The sequence below is a fragment of the Galeopterus variegatus genome, unplaced genomic scaffold (assembly GCF_000696425.1).
Source record: "Galeopterus variegatus unplaced genomic scaffold, G_variegatus-3.0.2 Scaffold736, whole genome shotgun sequence".
In the NCBI taxonomy this organism is placed as follows: domain Eukaryota; kingdom Metazoa; phylum Chordata; class Mammalia; order Dermoptera; family Cynocephalidae; genus Galeopterus; species Galeopterus variegatus.
Genome location: NW_007726847.1, coordinates 241,485 through 259,833, shown reverse-complemented (window position 1 = coordinate 259,833; position 18,349 = coordinate 241,485). Strand labels below are relative to the sequence as shown.

General features: G+C 35.6%; 1 protein-coding gene across 1 annotated transcript in view; it reads left to right on the top strand.

Annotated features, from left to right (window-relative positions):
- The window catches only part of ACER3 (alkaline ceramidase 3), a 189,750-nt gene that overhangs the window by 91,375 nt on the left and 80,026 nt on the right, over window positions 1-18,349 (top strand). Inside the window, exon 3 of the mRNA XM_008571935.1 lies at window positions 15,086-15,138. Coding sequence (XP_008570157.1) covers window positions 15,086-15,138 — 53 coding nt within the window. The remainder of the gene's footprint in view (window positions 1-15,085; window positions 15,139-18,349) is intronic.

Genomic DNA, 18,349 nt, shown 5'->3' with positions numbered 1-18,349 from the left:
ACTGAGGGTTGCGATCCGTTGCTGGACATGGAAAAAGACAAAAAGACAAAAAAAAAAAAATAAAGAAATTCCATTTGTTGAGTTTTCATGTACTGTCAAAGAATATCATGTGATTTAAATGGAATTCCTAGTACTTCTTGGGCTTTTAATTTTCTGTCATGGCAAATCAGCTTACTTCTTCCAAAATCTGATGACTCCATCTATGTTCATGAATTTTTTCATAGCTTGAGTTAGAAACTAGAAAATAAAATTTGTAAATACCTATTGTACGCCAAGTACATGCTGGGTAATCCTCACAGCAACCTTTCATGACAAACATTATTGTCCTTATTTTACAGCTGAGGCAACTGAGTCTAAAAGAAATTTAAGCACCTTTCTAAAGTTGATAAGTAATAAGTGATAAATCTAGGATTCTAGTCTAGGTCTGATTCTAAAACCCTTGTACACTACCAGTGTGATCAGAGAAGTAAAAATAAATGTATCAGAACATATCTGTGTTCTTTTGTAACCTTGAAAAACTCTGGCTGGTAGCTTGCCAGAGTATTTGAATCAAGGGGTTACAACTGAGTGAAATTCTATTACGTGCTTGAGAGACTCTTAAACTGTAGTAAAGTGTTGTGAATATGAACATCTGATTAGGAGATGCAGGTGGTATCTTGACCTCCTTATTCCAATTCCATTACTATTTTGATTGCATCAGTCTTCCCTTCGGACATGGCCTTATGGGGAAACTTGTCCTTGTTACTTGTTTTTTCAAATGTCCTGGATAATTTCTACAAATATAAATTTTATATTAACTTTGATGCCTCAAACAAGGAAACCAAATGAAACTCTTCAAGTGAAACACCATGATGAATTCTTGGCTAAAAGTCACACTGATATTAATAAAATGTTTTATTCTCCATGTGACTGAATCAATCAGTTTTCATGCAAGAAGAAGAAACAAACAAACAAAAAATGCTTAGATTCCTTTTTTAATTATCTCCAGAATTTCTAATGTTTGTAAATTAAGGACCAATAAATGCTGTTTTGTTTCCATACATTTGACTTAGTTCCTTTGGCTTAAATAACTCAACTTTTCTGCTCTTGAATTTCTTACTTGTGATGATTTGGATGATTTTCTGAAAATGTGTACCTCCTAATAAATTATAGTGTCAATAGTAAAAACTGGTTTACTATGCTAAATTTCACATGTGTTCTCTAGCTATGCCTGCCTCTTTCAATTCAACCATTTTCTCTTTAAATGAGATGACCTATTTGATTATATTCCTCGGCAGGTTGATCCTAATCTGGACTCTCTCTGCCTTGCTAGCTTCATCTTCTACAACTCTACCACTGTACCCTACACTTTAGCTATTTCAAACTACTTGCTGTTTTTAGTTCCATATGTATTTTCACAAGTCTGCCCTTAATCTCCTTTGTCTGGTAAACTGTGTATGTTTTTCATTTAGGGTTCTGCTTCCTCCAGAAATCCTGCCTGTAAAACTTCCTCAGTCTCCTGCTAGGATTAGGTGACCCTTTTCTGTGCCCTCACTGAATACAATGCATATCTTTATCACAGCATTTAATATACCATATTGTAATGATCTATATACTTACTGACATTCCCCTAATATGCCTTAATAGTTGAGGGGAAAGTTGCAGAATATGAAGTTGGAGAGATTTAGTCAGGCTCCACATCACACAGGGTCTTTACCATAGGCCAAAGTAAAGAGTCTGGATTTTATTCTAAGAGAAATGGAAAGTCAATGGAGGATTTTAAACAGGAGAGTAACATGATTCTATTTATTATTTTTAAAAGATAACCCTGGCTGCTTGTGGAGAACGGATTGATGGTCGTTAAGAGTATAAGTTGAGAAACCATTTAATTGAGGCTATTGCAATGGTGTGAGAGATGATAATGGTTTAACTAGGATGGTACCTATGGAGACTGGAGAGAAGAGGATGACTCAGGATATATTTTGGAGGTAGTGTGTGTAGAGTCATCATGCATTAAATGTAGGGGTTTGAAAGAAAGGAAAGTTTTCCAAAGATGACTTTCAGGTTTCTTATTTGAGCAGCTATAGATAGGGGTTCCATATTATACTAAATATGCACTGTTTGGAATTTAATCTGTAAAAGTCTGATGACAATTTTCATAAGGAGCACATAATAGCCATAACTATATATATATATATATATATATATATATAACACGTAGTCTCATAGTATGGAAAGAGATCAAAAACATTATTTTACATATTACAAGTGAGAAACTGAGGCTCAGTCATGTGAAGTGCATTAAGGGTTGCTCATCGAGCAGAACTGGAACTTGAACCCAAGTCATCTTAAGTTCCAGTCTTATACTCTTCCTGACACACCAGTAGCTCTAACTCAGTTACCTAAAATCTAAGTGAATAATCAGGTACTTTAATCTTAAGGGAATGTTAATTGGTTTTTTTGGTCAGGTTTTGGAGAGCATTGTGTCTGAGAGAATACACTTAACCTTAATTGATTATACCGTTTTTGTGGCTCAGGATTTAAAAAGGATAGAAAGCTAGATCCAATGCTGATTTGGAGATTTTCTCTTGATAGCCTTGCTGTAACCACAGAAAATATGTTCTGTTAAGAGAACGATAATTTTGAATATTTTTTCCTACCTTTTCCTAAATTTAATAACAAAATCTGAAGTCATACCTTGCCCTCATTTTTCTTTGCATATAATGAACACATGTTTGATTCTAAATATGTGCCTTATCTTTGCACTTCTGGCTTTTTGAATTGCCTCTAATTTTGTTTTGTCTCATATTCTTTATTTATTTATTTTTTTTGGCAGCTGGCCGGTATGGGGATCCGAACATTTGACCTTGGTGTTATCAGGACCATGCTCTAACCAAGTGAGCTAACCAGCCAGCCCTTGATTCATATTCATACCACAAAATGATCCTCTCCTAAGTTTTAGATCAGCCCTAACTTGTTAAATTTTATACACTGAAAGAATAGTTTCTAAAGTACCTGTATCATGTCAAGACAATTTTATGTGCAGCCTTAAATTACAACTTATTTTTATCACAAGATTCATAAATAAAAGTCATTACTGAAATAAATCGTGTAGATATTGCTAACTTTGGTGGGATATTTTATTGCTCTTTTGCATTTTTGCCATGTTGATTTTTACAACTAGAAGGATTTTTACTCCCCTCTCCCCCATTAAAGCACATCATAGTTTTCCCTTGGATCTGGGTATAATCGGCATGATAAAACATTTTAAGAGGCTCATTGCAGTGTTTATCCTCTTGTTCTCAGTTTTCTTTCCAATATTTTAATGTATCTGGGAGCGCTTAAGTTAATAACTGATTAGAGAAGAAGTAACCAAAATACTTCTTGAACTGTCCTTTGATTACTTGTGAAATTTGGAGATGTAGATGAGTTTCCACATCTGTTTCACATTAGAGGGCTGATTTCAGGTGTCCTAGTTTGTCCCCCCCTTCCCCCCTTTGCATATCACCTCCTGCCCTTATTTCTTATGCCACAGGTTTCCTAGATCCTGGGCACAAAACCGCAGTTTCATCCTTGACTAGTCCTGTTCCTAATCATTTTATAACTTGCTTACTAACTTATTTATTCCCCTTTATTTAGCCCAGTTGTCCAGACATTGCCAAAATATGTGACTTTTTTCTTTTCTGATGTGTTAAATAGTAACATTGAAGAAAAATTTGGGAAAACAATGCAAAATATCCATCATCCAACAGAAACAGTACCTTCATTTTTTGGTTAATAGTTCCCAATCTTTGTATGAACGCAAGTGTGGTTTTCATATGACTACACTTTGAATAAACATGTTCAACCTCTGAGCCTTTTCTCTGGACTCCCAAATTCATTTATCTGCCACATCTTTAGGTTCTGTTTTTGTGATCTCTAGAGTCTGCCTCTTTCTTTCCATTTTTATTATCATCATTCTAATTGAAACCCTGTTTTTTTCTCACCTGGGCTTTTCCTTAATACTTCATGGTGGCATGGGACACCACAGATTGTTTTCCTAAGTAAAAGTTAGTTTGAACACCCCCCCACACACACAACCTTATCAAAATTCTGAAATTTCTCTTCATTGCTTCCAAAGGCAGGTGTAATACAGAGAAAGGCTTTAGGGCCAGATAGACTTTGTTTCTAATCTCAGTTCTATCACTTGCTGGCTGTGTGACCTTGGCTAATTTCTTAACCTTTCTGAACACTTTCTTCCTATACTAAATGGGAATAATGATGTCTACCTTGTAGGACTTTTTAAAGGTTTGGAGATAAAAGTATATAAAGTACCACAACTGGAAATAGTATTATTAGATACAAAATTCTAAAAGCACTATATATGCTCCCAGCTCACTTCTCTGCCTTATTTTCTATTCCTCTTATACTCCAGTCCTACTGAATGGCATGCTTATCTCTAAACATTTTTCACATCTCCATATCTTTACTCAAACTGTATGTATGTTCTCCCTCACTATCTATACCTATGAATCGCTCTAAGTTGTCTCTCAGATGTTACCTTGTCAGGCAAACCATTCTGTTCTTATTGCCCCCATTCCTCCCAAACAACATTTTTTTCGTCTTTGGAACTCACCTCCCATGTTATATTTTCTCAATTCAAGGACACTCCTCATTACCCCCTACACTAAACCACACATACATACACTCTTACTTTAATTTGAAATATTGGATCATTGAAGGGAGAGAAAAAATATCATCCAATCAGCAAATACTTAATAAGTGTTCTGTATATGTCTGGCACTGTGCTTGGCTCTGGAGATTCTTTAGTGAACTATAGTGACTTGGACAATGCCCTTATGGATCTTAGAATGTAATAGTGATCTTTGGCTTTTGATGTGCAACAGAATTTTGGTAGGCCCTTAAAATACAGGTACCAGAGCACACACTGAGTTAGTTTCTGGACTGGCCTAGTGTTTATAAAGCTGTATAAGCAAAACAGTGTGACCCAAAATCTGATAACTAATGGCCTAGCAAAACATTGTTTCTTGGATGCCTTGTATAGTAGACTTAACTGGAGAGGAAGATGTGATTTAGGAGGTGACTATTAAAAGGGATCTGGCATACATGCTGAAGTATTAAGGGGTAAAAGGACATGATGTATCCAACTTACTCATAAATGGTTCAGAAAAACAATTATATATATATTTGGAAGTTAGCTAAATGTTAAAAATTGGTGAATCTGAGTAGAGCATAGACAAGAATTCACTATGCTATTCTTTGAACATTTCTTTAAGTTTGAAATTATTTCAAAAGAAAAAAAAGGAATGCAGAGCGGAAAAAAAATGGATCTAGAAGTCATATAGGATTTCAATAAGCAGAGGGCCGGCCTGGTGGCGCACTGGAGAGTGCGCCACTTGGGAGCGTGGCAGCGCTCCCGCCGAGGGTTCGGATCCCATGTGGAGACCGGTTCCCGCTCACTGGCTGAGCGGGGCGCGGGAGCAACACCGAGGGTTGCAATCCCGTTGCCGGTCCCCGGTCCGGTACGGGGGCGACACTGAGGGTTGCGATCCGTTGCTGGACATGGAAAAAGACAAAAAGACAAAAAAAAAAAAATAAAGAAATTCCATTTGTTGAGTTTTCATGTACTGTCAAAGAATATCATGTGATTTAAATGGAATTCCTAGTACTTCTTGGGCTTTTAATTTTCTGTCATGGCAAATCAGCTTACTTCTTCCAAAATCTGATGACTCCATCTATGTTCATGAATTTTTTCATAGCTTGAGTTAGAAACTAGAAAATAAAATTTGTAAATACCTATTGTACGCCAAGTACATGCTGGGTAATCCTCACAGCAACCTTTCATGACAAACATTATTGTCCTTATTTTACAGCTGAGGCAACTGAGTCTAAAAGAAATTTAAGCACCTTTCTAAAGTTGATAAGTAATAAGTGATAAATCTAGGATTCTAGTCTAGGTCTGATTCTAAAACCCTTGTACACTACCAGTGTGATCAGAGAAGTAAAAATAAATGTATCAGAACATATCTGTGTTCTTTTGTAACCTTGAAAAACTCTGGCTGGTAGCTTGCCAGAGTATTTGAATCAAGGGGTTACAACTGAGTGAAATTCTATTACGTGCTTGAGAGACTCTTAAACTGTAGTAAAGTGTTGTGAATATGAACATCTGATTAGGAGATGCAGGTGGTATCTTGACCTCCTTATTCCAATTCCATTACTATTTTGATTGCATCAGTCTTCCCTTCGGACATGGCCTTATGGGGAAACTTGTCCTTGTTACTTGTTTTTTCAAATGTCCTGGATAATTTCTACAAATATAAATTTTATATTAACTTTGATGCCTCAAACAAGGAAACCAAATGAAACTCTTCAAGTGAAACACCATGATGAATTCTTGGCTAAAAGTCACACTGATATTAATAAAATGTTTTATTCTCCATGTGACTGAATCAATCAGTTTTCATGCAAGAAGAAGAAACAAACAAACAAAAAATGCTTAGATTCCTTTTTTAATTATCTCCAGAATTTCTAATGTTTGTAAATTAAGGACCAATAAATGCTGTTTTGTTTCCATACATTTGACTTAGTTCCTTTGGCTTAAATAACTCAACTTTTCTGCTCTTGAATTTCTTACTTGTGATGATTTGGATGATTTTCTGAAAATGTGTACCTCCTAATAAATTATAGTGTCAATAGTAAAAACTGGTTTACTATGCTAAATTTCACATGTGTTCTCTAGCTATGCCTGCCTCTTTCAATTCAACCATTTTCTCTTTAAATGAGATGACCTATTTGATTATATTCCTCGGCAGGTTGATCCTAATCTGGACTCTCTCTGCCTTGCTAGCTTCATCTTCTACAACTCTACCACTGTACCCTACACTTTAGCTATTTCAAACTACTTGCTGTTTTTAGTTCCATATGTATTTTCACAAGTCTGCCCTTAATCTCCTTTGTCTGGTAAACTGTGTATGTTTTTCATTTAGGGTTCTGCTTCCTCCAGAAATCCTGCCTGTAAAACTTCCTCAGTCTCCTGCTAGGATTAGGTGACCCTTTTCTGTGCCCTCACTGAATACAATGCATATCTTTATCACAGCATTTAATATACCATATTGTAATGATCTATATACTTACTGACATTCCCCTAATATGCCTTAATAGTTGAGGGGAAAGTTGCAGAATATGAAGTTGGAGAGATTTAGTCAGGCTCCACATCACACAGGGTCTTTACCATAGGCCAAAGTAAAGAGTCTGGATTTTATTCTAAGAGAAATGGAAAGTCAATGGAGGATTTTAAACAGGAGAGTAACATGATTCTATTTATTATTTTTAAAAGATAACCCTGGCTGCTTGTGGAGAACGGATTGATGGTCGTTAAGAGTATAAGTTGAGAAACCATTTAATTGAGGCTATTGCAATGGTGTGAGAGATGATAATGGTTTAACTAGGATGGTACCTATGGAGACTGGAGAGAAGAGGATGACTCAGGATATATTTTGGAGGTAGTGTGTGTAGAGTCATCATGCATTAAATGTAGGGGTTTGAAAGAAAGGAAAGTTTTCCAAAGATGACTTTCAGGTTTCTTATTTGAGCAGCTATAGATAGGGGTTCCATATTATACTAAATATGCACTGTTTGGAATTTAATCTGTAAAAGTCTGATGACAATTTTCATAAGGAGCACATAATAGCCATAACTATATATATATATATATATATATATATATAACACGTAGTCTCATAGTATGGAAAGAGATCAAAAACATTATTTTACATATTACAAGTGAGAAACTGAGGCTCAGTCATGTGAAGTGCATTAAGGGTTGCTCATCGAGCAGAACTGGAACTTGAACCCAAGTCATCTTAAGTTCCAGTCTTATACTCTTCCTGACACACCAGTAGCTCTAACTCAGTTACCTAAAATCTAAGTGAATAATCAGGTACTTTAATCTTAAGGGAATGTTAATTGGTTTTTTTGGTCAGGTTTTGGAGAGCATTGTGTCTGAGAGAATACACTTAACCTTAATTGATTATACCGTTTTTGTGGCTCAGGATTTAAAAAGGATAGAAAGCTAGATCCAATGCTGATTTGGAGATTTTCTCTTGATAGCCTTGCTGTAACCACAGAAAATATGTTCTGTTAAGAGAACGATAATTTTGAATATTTTTTCCTACCTTTTCCTAAATTTAATAACAAAATCTGAAGTCATACCTTGCCCTCATTTTTCTTTGCATATAATGAACACATGTTTGATTCTAAATATGTGCCTTATCTTTGCACTTCTGGCTTTTTGAATTGCCTCTAATTTTGTTTTGTCTCATATTCTTTATTTATTTATTTTTTTTGGCAGCTGGCCGGTATGGGGATCCGAACATTTGACCTTGGTGTTATCAGGACCATGCTCTAACCAAGTGAGCTAACCAGCCAGCCCTTGATTCATATTCATACCACAAAATGATCCTCTCCTAAGTTTTAGATCAGCCCTAACTTGTTAAATTTTATACACTGAAAGAATAGTTTCTAAAGTACCTGTATCATGTCAAGACAATTTTATGTGCAGCCTTAAATTACAACTTATTTTTATCACAAGATTCATAAATAAAAGTCATTACTGAAATAAATCGTGTAGATATTGCTAACTTTGGTGGGATATTTTATTGCTCTTTTGCATTTTTGCCATGTTGATTTTTACAACTAGAAGGATTTTTACTCCCCTCTCCCCCATTAAAGCACATCATAGTTTTCCCTTGGATCTGGGTATAATCGGCATGATAAAACATTTTAAGAGGCTCATTGCAGTGTTTATCCTCTTGTTCTCAGTTTTCTTTCCAATATTTTAATGTATCTGGGAGCGCTTAAGTTAATAACTGATTAGAGAAGAAGTAACCAAAATACTTCTTGAACTGTCCTTTGATTACTTGTGAAATTTGGAGATGTAGATGAGTTTCCACATCTGTTTCACATTAGAGGGCTGATTTCAGGTGTCCTAGTTTGTCCCCCCCTTCCCCCCTTTGCATATCACCTCCTGCCCTTATTTCTTATGCCACAGGTTTCCTAGATCCTGGGCACAAAACCGCAGTTTCATCCTTGACTAGTCCTGTTCCTCCTTTTCTCTGGACTCCCAAATTCATTTATCTGCCACATCTTTAGGTTCTGTTTTTGTGATCTCTAGAGTCTGCCTCTTTCTTTCCATTTTTATTATCATCATTCTAATTGAAACCCTGTTTTTTTCTCACCTGGGCTTTTCCTTAATACTTCATGGTGGCATGGGACACCACAGATTGTTTTCCTAAGTAAAAGTTAGTTTGAACACCCCCCCACACACACAACCTTATCAAAATTCTGAAATTTCTCTTCATTGCTTCCAAAGGCAGGTGTAATACAGAGAAAGGCTTTAGGGCCAGATAGACTTTGTTTCTAATCTCAGTTCTATCACTTGCTGGCTGTGTGACCTTGGCTAATTTCTTAACCTTTCTGAACACTTTCTTCCTATACTAAATGGGAATAATGATGTCTACCTTGTAGGACTTTTTAAAGGTTTGGAGATAAAAGTATATAAAGTACCACAACTGGAAATAGTATTATTAGATACAAAATTCTAAAAGCACTATATATGCTCCCAGCTCACTTCTCTGCCTTATTTTCTATTCCTCTTATACTCCAGTCCTACTGAATGGCATGCTTATCTCTAAACATTTTTCACATCTCCATATCTTTACTCAAACTGTATGTATGTTCTCCCTCACTATCTATACCTATGAATCGCTCTAAGTTGTCTCTCAGATGTTACCTTGTCAGGCAAACCATTCTGTTCTTATTGCCCCCATTCCTCCCAAACAACATTTTTTTCGTCTTTGGAACTCACCTCCCATGTTATATTTTCTCAATTCAAGGACACTCCTCATTACCCCCTACACTAAACCACACATACATACACTCTTACTTTAATTTGAAATATTGGATCATTGAAGGGAGAGAAAAAATATCATCCAATCAGCAAATACTTAATAAGTGTTCTGTATATGTCTGGCACTGTGCTTGGCTCTGGAGATTCTTTAGTGAACTATAGTGACTTGGACAATGCCCTTATGGATCTTAGAATGTAATAGTGATCTTTGGCTTTTGATGTGCAACAGAATTTTGGTAGGCCCTTAAAATACAGGTACCAGAGCACACACTGAGTTAGTTTCTGGACTGGCCTAGTGTTTATAAAGCTGTATAAGCAAAACAGTGTGACCCAAAATCTGATAACTAATGGCCTAGCAAAACATTGTTTCTTGGATGCCTTGTATAGTAGACTTAACTGGAGAGGAAGATGTGATTTAGGAGGTGACTATTAAAAGGGATCTGGCATACATGCTGAAGTATTAAGGGGTAAAAGGACATGATGTATCCAACTTACTCATAAATGGTTCAGAAAAACAATTATATATATATTTGGAAGTTAGCTAAATGTTAAAAATTGGTGAATCTGAGTAGAGCATAGACAAGAATTCACTATGCTATTCTTTGAACATTTCTTTAAGTTTGAAATTATTTCAAAAGAAAAAAAAGGAATGCAGAGCGGAAAAAAAATGGATCTAGAAGTCATATAGGATTTCAATAAGCAGAGGGCCGGCCTGGTGGCGCACTGGAGAGTGCGCCACTTGGGAGCGTGGCAGCGCTCCCGCCGAGGGTTCGGATCCCATGTGGAGACCGGTTCCCGCTCACTGGCTGAGCGCGGTGCAGGTGCAACACCAAGGGTTGCGATCCTGTTGCCAGTCCCCGGTACGGGCACGACACCGAGGGTTGCGATCCCGTTACTGGTCAGTAAAAAAGACAAAAAAGGGGAAAAAAAAAAAAAAAGATTTCAATAAGCAGAGACATGGTTTGGGGGCAGGTAGGATTGGACAATGGAGGGAATAAGTATTCCAGGCAGAAAGGACAGGGTGAGTACAGGATGAGCAAAAGCAAAGCAGATTAAGTTGATAGTGTGAGATCAGAGACTGAAGGCAGTCAAGTGTGACTGAACTACAAGTTGCAGTGGAAGAAATAAATGGAGCCACATTAGGAAGCTCCATGTATACCTTGCAAAGAGTTTATCATTTAAACTAGCAGTCACCAGTACTCACACCCCAGGGTGTGAGAAAAATTATCTGTAGGAATGTAGTAATAAAACTCTTTAACTTGTACTTGTATATACGTTACTTCTTTACTTCATTTTTCTAAATTTTGATTTTGTATGTTTAAAAATATATATAGTATCTTAGCACCACAGTATGTATACAGTTTACAAGTAACTATACATATATGGGGATGCTTAAAAATATTTTTGCTATCAGTTGGGAGACTACTCCTTTAAACATTTTCCTGCCTTGTGACCAGAGTGATATTTTTTTTATGTGCAAAACTGACCATGTCAATTCCTATATGTGTCAGTATATGTATTTGTATATGTGTGTGTCGTTTTTCAACAACTTTACTTTGCCCTTAGGATAAAGTCTAAATCCTAATTGGATTTTAACATGGCTTTAAAAGCTATTCTTAATCTAGCTCCTATAAATCATGCATGTCAGTCTCTTCACCAGATCCCCATTCCAAATTGTTCATGGTTTAAACCAAGTGTTTTTAGATCTTTGAATGCACTTTGTCTTTTTTCTGGATGATCCTTCTACATAGAATGATCTCATTTTTTAAAAAAAATTCTTTCATATGGTTAACTCTAATTTATTCTTTAAGTCCTAGCTTAAGTGTTACTTCCCCAGACAGCTCTCTTTTGAACCCCTAGACAAGGTAATAACATTGCCCTTTGCATAGATTCCCATAGCTCTGAAACTTCCTTTTTTGTATTTTGAGTGGCTTTTATAAAGTTCTGAGACAGGAATAATATTTCTCCTGTTCACTCCTTTATCCCAATGGAAATGCTTGGAACACTGAGTACCCAGTAAATATTTGTTCAAAGGGAATGGGATACTTAAAAGGAAAAGCCAATCAAAATCACAGTGAAATACTACTTCACATCCATTAGGATGGCTATAACCACAAAGACAGCCAATAACAAGTATTGCCAAGGATGTGGACAAATTCATATATTGCTGATGGGAATGTAAATATGGAGCAGATGCTGTGAAAACATTTTCTCAAAATTCTAAACTATATGACCCAGCAATTTCACTCCTAAGTATATACCCAAGAGAAATGAAAACTTATGTTCACACAAAAACTTGTACATGAATGTCCACAGCAGCATTATTCATTATAGCCAGAATGTAGAAACAACCTAAATGTTGGCCTTTGCTTGGACTGCCATAGCAAAATATCATAGACTGGGTGTCTTAAACAACAGACATTTATTTCTCATGGTTCTGGAGGCTGGGAAGTCCAAATTCAAGATGCCAGCTAATTTGGTTCCTGGTGAGGACCCTCTTTCTGGCTAGTAGACGGTCACCTTCTTGTTATGTTTCACATGGCTTTTCCTCCATTTGTGCGGGTGGAGAGAAAGTAAGCTTAGGTTTCTTCCTCTTAAATGGATACTAATCCTATGGTGGGGGCCCTTCCCTTATGACTTCATCTAAACCTAAGTTCCTCAAAGGTCTCACTTCCAGATACCATCACACTGGGGGTTAAGGCTTCGACATATGAATTTGGGGGGGGACCCAAACATTCAGTTAGTCCATCACAATGTCCATCACCTGGTGAATGTAAATAAAATGTGTTATGTCCATACAATGGATTATTATTCATCTACAAAAGGAATTAAGCACTGATGTGTGTTACAACATGAATGAACCTTGAAAAGATTATGCTAAGGGAAGAAGCCTGACATAGAAGACTACGTATTGTATGATTACATTTATAGGAAATGCCCATAATAGGCAAATCTATAGAGACAGAAAGAAAATTAATGATTGCCTAGGACCGGAGGGGTTGAGAGAAAGTGGAGAGTAACTGAATAGGTATGGGTTTGTTTTCTGGGTTAATGAAAATGTTCTAAAATTAGATTGAGGTGATGTTTGCACAACTCTGAATATACTAGAAACAAGTGAATTGTATACTTTAAATGAATGAATTTTATGCATGTGAATTATATCTCAATAAAGTTGATAAACTAACAGAAATCGGATTAAAGGAGCAAAATATAAAATATATGGAGAAAGGTGATAGTTTTCTATTGTATCTCGTATACTTTAAATGAATGAATTTTATGCATGTGAATTATATCTCAATAAAGTTGATAAACTAGCAGAAATCGGATTAAAGGAGCAAAATATAAAATATATGGAGAAAGGTGATAGTTTTCTATTGTATCTTTTTGCATTCTAAATGTACAGAAATGTCAGTTGCAGCAGAGTAATTTTTAAAAGAAAGGGAAATAACAAAGAAAATGGAAGAGTAAACGTAGTGCTGCCCTTCCCTAAAAGGAATCTGAAACTTCAGAGTAGCCACCAGAGATTTTCCATCAGAATATTGTGTTGCCCAGATTGTTGAAAGGAAATACATTGTAGAGATCTCTAAAAAATCAGACTTTTAATGCTTTATAACAAGAGGAACATTCTGGAAAGGTCTGGATAAAAACAGTTTTTGAGTGAAGCATGATGAAGTGGCCATTCTTCCTTTCAGGATGAGTAGTCATCCCATTTCATTTTTATTTTTTTGCATCATAATATATTGTGTATATTTTAAATAACTCACAGGGTTTTTATTTTTTCTTCCATTAAATAATTTACCCACTTTTGCATTTTCTGATTTCTTCTTTGGAAAAAAGACAGCAACCATTCCACTTCCTTATTTCTCTAGCAAAATGAGTGCAATAACTGTTTTATTTCCCCATCTCATTTTGAGGTAAAAATAATGTAATAACAATGTATATAGTGATTTTTTTCGAAAGTAAGAGTAATAATTTGAAATTTTTCTCAGGTGGCTTCATACAAATTATTTGGTGACACCCCTACTTAACACATTTGTTGTGCTAATAACTCATATATCCTTAAGTGTAACCTCTACCATCATTCTTGCTTTCTCTGATTTCCTTCACAAATGTCCCTCTTCTGTGCTCCCTTGGTACTATATGCATATCTCCAGGTACTGGCATCTTCTGTTTATCTCCACTAGACTATATGCTTTACTAAGGCCAATGACTGGATCTTATTTTTGTACCTCAGCATCTATAACTGAATTTGACAAATAGGAGGTGCTCACTAAATACTGGACTGAGCTTAATCAAGAAGCCCTAGTATTAGATATTATAGGGGCTGATATTTGGTCAGTTAATTTTTTTAAGAATTGAAGCATAGAATTATTGAAAAAAATATATACATACCTTAAAGGGTTTTTTTGGTTAAAACATAAAGTTGTATAATCTTTGACAATCATTTGATGTAGGATATGGCCTTTGAATATGGGACCCTAAATTTAGTTCTGCTTAGTCTTTCTTGCATTAAAATAATCAAACATTTTTTTAAAACCCTAAAATGAAAACAACTTATTTAAAATGGAGGTGCCTGGGAAGAACTGGAGACATAAATACAAAATCTTTTTAGACTTTTGCTATTTTTCTCAATATTTAACAGATATCTCACCCACACCTAATTCAATAGCAATTTTTATTAGCAACTCTCTTTTATTGAGTGTGTTTTAAGCATTTTCAATAGTTCTTGTAGAAACAACAGCTCTCTTTTTGCAGTTATATTTCTGATAACTAAAAAAGGTGGCATTAACAGGTTTGGGAACAAAACATAACTGACTGGCTGTTAGTAAGCATACAACTCAGCTATTCGGATCAGAAATACAATGGAGTACTAACAAGTAGCTAACTAGCCATGAGCCCTAAGGCTTATTCTGATCATCAGGCACTATATTTTATAGAAATAATGAAATATTATTAGTCTAGTAAATTACTTAGTGGACGGAATTTAAGAGAACTTATACTCGTTTACTTCTATGACAAAATTTCATCAATTATAGAGCTTACTCAGAGTCAGCTATATCTTGCCACAAGATTTTATAAACTTTGTTTACCTTAAAACTCAGTGCTTTGCAATGTCTTATTGTCTTCTCAAGTCACTTTGGCCACCCCCAAAGGATTTTATGCTAAATTTTTTTTTTTATTTCTTTGTTTTAATTTCAGTGGTAGGAATGGGATCCTGGTGCTTCCACATGACTCTGAAATATGAAATGCAGGTTAGTAATGACAAAATTGACTAATGGTTATTTCTCTTAATCTAGACACACTGCAAATTTGAGAAAAGACCACATAACTAAAGGATGGTTAAAAGATGGGATTTATAATCTCTGGAGTTTTTTACTTTAGGCAAAGGATCCAAACTGACTAAGTGAAGTTAAAGAAGCAAGCAAATGAGTTGTCCATAAAGAAAACACATGAAAGCAGGATAGTTTTTTGATCACTTCTGTGCAGGCATATACAATTTTAGAGTAGCATTAGAGAGCAGAGTCATATGGAGACATCTTAAAAAGATATTAGTTCACCAAAACAATGCAGTTGTCCCTCAATATCTGTGGGGGATTCATTCCAGGACCTCTCATAGATACCAAAATCCATGGATGTGCAAGTACCTGATATAAAATAGCATAGTATTTGCATAAAACCTATGCACATCCTCCTGTATACTTTAAATCATCTCTAGATTACTTATAATACCTAATACAATGTAAATACCATGTAAAAGTTGTTATACTGTTCTGTTGAGGGAATAATGACAAGAAAAAAAAGTCTGTACATATTCAGTACAGATACAATTTTTTTCCAAATATTTTTGATCTATGGTTAGCTGAATTCATGGATGCAGAACCCATGAATATGGAGGGCCAACTGTTTATTCTTATTCTTAGATGCCTGCATTCTTTCATGTCTCTATGGCATCCATTGGAATGGTTCAGTCCATCTAGTGTGGCGTTCAGGGTATCCGCTTGGAGTAGAGGACCTCCAGCACAGAGCATTGGTACCTGAGACAGGTGAAGAGAGTGTCCACATAGGGGATAGTCCAGTGTAGGGTGTCAGAGACTAAATAGGGGCAAGGAGCATGCTTGCATAGCAGCACAGCCCAGGGCAGGATGTCAGAGACCAGAGTAAAAAGGATATCAGGCAGAGGGGGCAGCTCAGTGCCGAAGGTGTCCACACAAGTTGGGGAGGTTGTTTGGCACATGGCTGTAATCTGACTGGAATGTAATTTGAGAGGGTGCCATATAGTGGGGACAGCTTTGTGGTAGGTTTTGGTGCCATGCAGGGGTGAGGGTGACCTCTATGTGGCAGGGTAGCCCATTGCAGTATATGGGAGCATGGGAAGAGTGAAAAGGTCATTTAAATAGGGGTTCAGCAGCAGCCCAGCACAGAGTGTTGGAGCCTGAATGGAGTGAGGAAGACATCCCTTGGGAGAAAGAGAGGTAGCAGTAATAGAATCCTAGTTACATACAGGGGAATTAATAAAAATATATGTATATTATGGATAATGGGAGTTAGGTTTCTAATAGAGAAAAAAATCACAACTACCGAAAAGATGAAAACTAGAATGAACTCTGTGGTGATGAATTGAAATTGAAGGGATCAGTATAAACTCATGTTTTTAGTACATATAGACATATATATACAGAAATATAATATATATGATATGCATATATATTTTATATATATTTATATATACATATGTATATATTCTTATGCACACATATATACATGCATTCTCAAGCTCTGTCCATGAGAGGACCTGGGAGTGGGGAGCCCCAAAGATAAAGAGCACACCTAGCATCCAGATCTTGTTTTCTAACAATCATTCTCCTTTAAAAGGAACTAGGGCTGATTCTAAGACCTGGGGCAGAAAAAAAGAACAATATGAGCCTGGATATCTTTTTATGCTAGAAAGAATTGAAGTGCTCAAATAATGAGGCGAATAGGTCCTTTTGAAGCAAATTTGAAAGAGTTCCCACTGGCGAAATTTGGGACAATTTGAGCATCAAAATAAATAGCAGCAGATTACGATAGTTATAATATAACCCATTGAATAAAATGGGAAATTATGAATTAATACTAAGATAATAAATGATATGGTAAATGAAATAATATATGATTGAAAATAAATGAATAAAGTAAAAGTTTGATGTTGAACAGTATATGTACATAGTTTCAAAGTACCTTTCCACAAAATAATTATAAAGAGAAAAATAATAACTTTACAGTAGAGAAGCCTAGCAGATAGCACCTTAATCAAGCAGCCAAATGAGCATCATCAGTATTGGGACAAATCAAAATTGTATGTCATCTGATAGGATGCAGTGACAAGAACACAGTATCACTTCTCTGATATTCTTGCCAAAGATGCATATTCTTAATTTAATAATATGAGAACATCAGACAAAACTAAATTGAGGGATACTATACAAAACATTTGGCCTGTAATCTTCAAAAGTATTGTCATCATAAAATTCAAAGACAGAGGAACAGGAACTGTTTCAAATTGAAGAAGACTAAAAAGACATGAAAATTAAATACAATGTGTAATTCTGGACTGGATCTTTGTGTGTGTGTGTGTGTGTGTGTGTGTGTGTGTGAGTGTGTATGCTTATATTTGTATTTATGATATTATCGGGATACTTAGGAAAACGTTAATGGGATCTGAGGTCTACATATAGTAATAAATCAATGTTACTTTCCTGATTTTGTTAGTAATATTGTGGATAAAGATAGGTGAATATCTTTTCTTTTTGAAACATAATTCATATACCATAGAATTTACTCTTCTAAAATGTACAAGTTGGTGGTTTTAAGTATGTTCACAAAATTGTGGAAACATTTCCACTACCTAATTCCAGAACATTTTCATCACCTCAAAGAGAGACCCCATGCCCATCAGCAGCCACTCACCATTACTCCCTCCCCCTAACTCCTGACAACCACTAATCTATTCTCTGCTTATATGGATTTCCCTATTCTGGATATTTCATATAAATATAATCATATAATGTGTGGCCATTTTGCATATTATTTCTTTGACTTAGCATGTTTTCATGGTTCATCCATGTTGTAGCATGAAGTACTTCATTTTTTAGCTGCGTAATATTCCATTGTATGTATATATCACATTTTATTTATCCATTTATCAATTAGTGGACATTTGTGTTGATTCCACTTTTTGGGTATTATGAGTAATGCTGCTATGAACATTTGTGTACAAGTTTTTGTGTGGATTTATGTTTTCAGTTTTATTGGCTATATACTCTCTTGGATACGTTAGGAGTGGAATTGCTGGATCATATGGTAACTCCATGTTTAAACTTTTAAGGGACTGCAAAACTATTTTTTAAAATGGCTGTACCGTTTTACATTTTCATCAGCAATTTCTCCATATCATTGCCAATACTAGTCCATCCTTTTGATTAT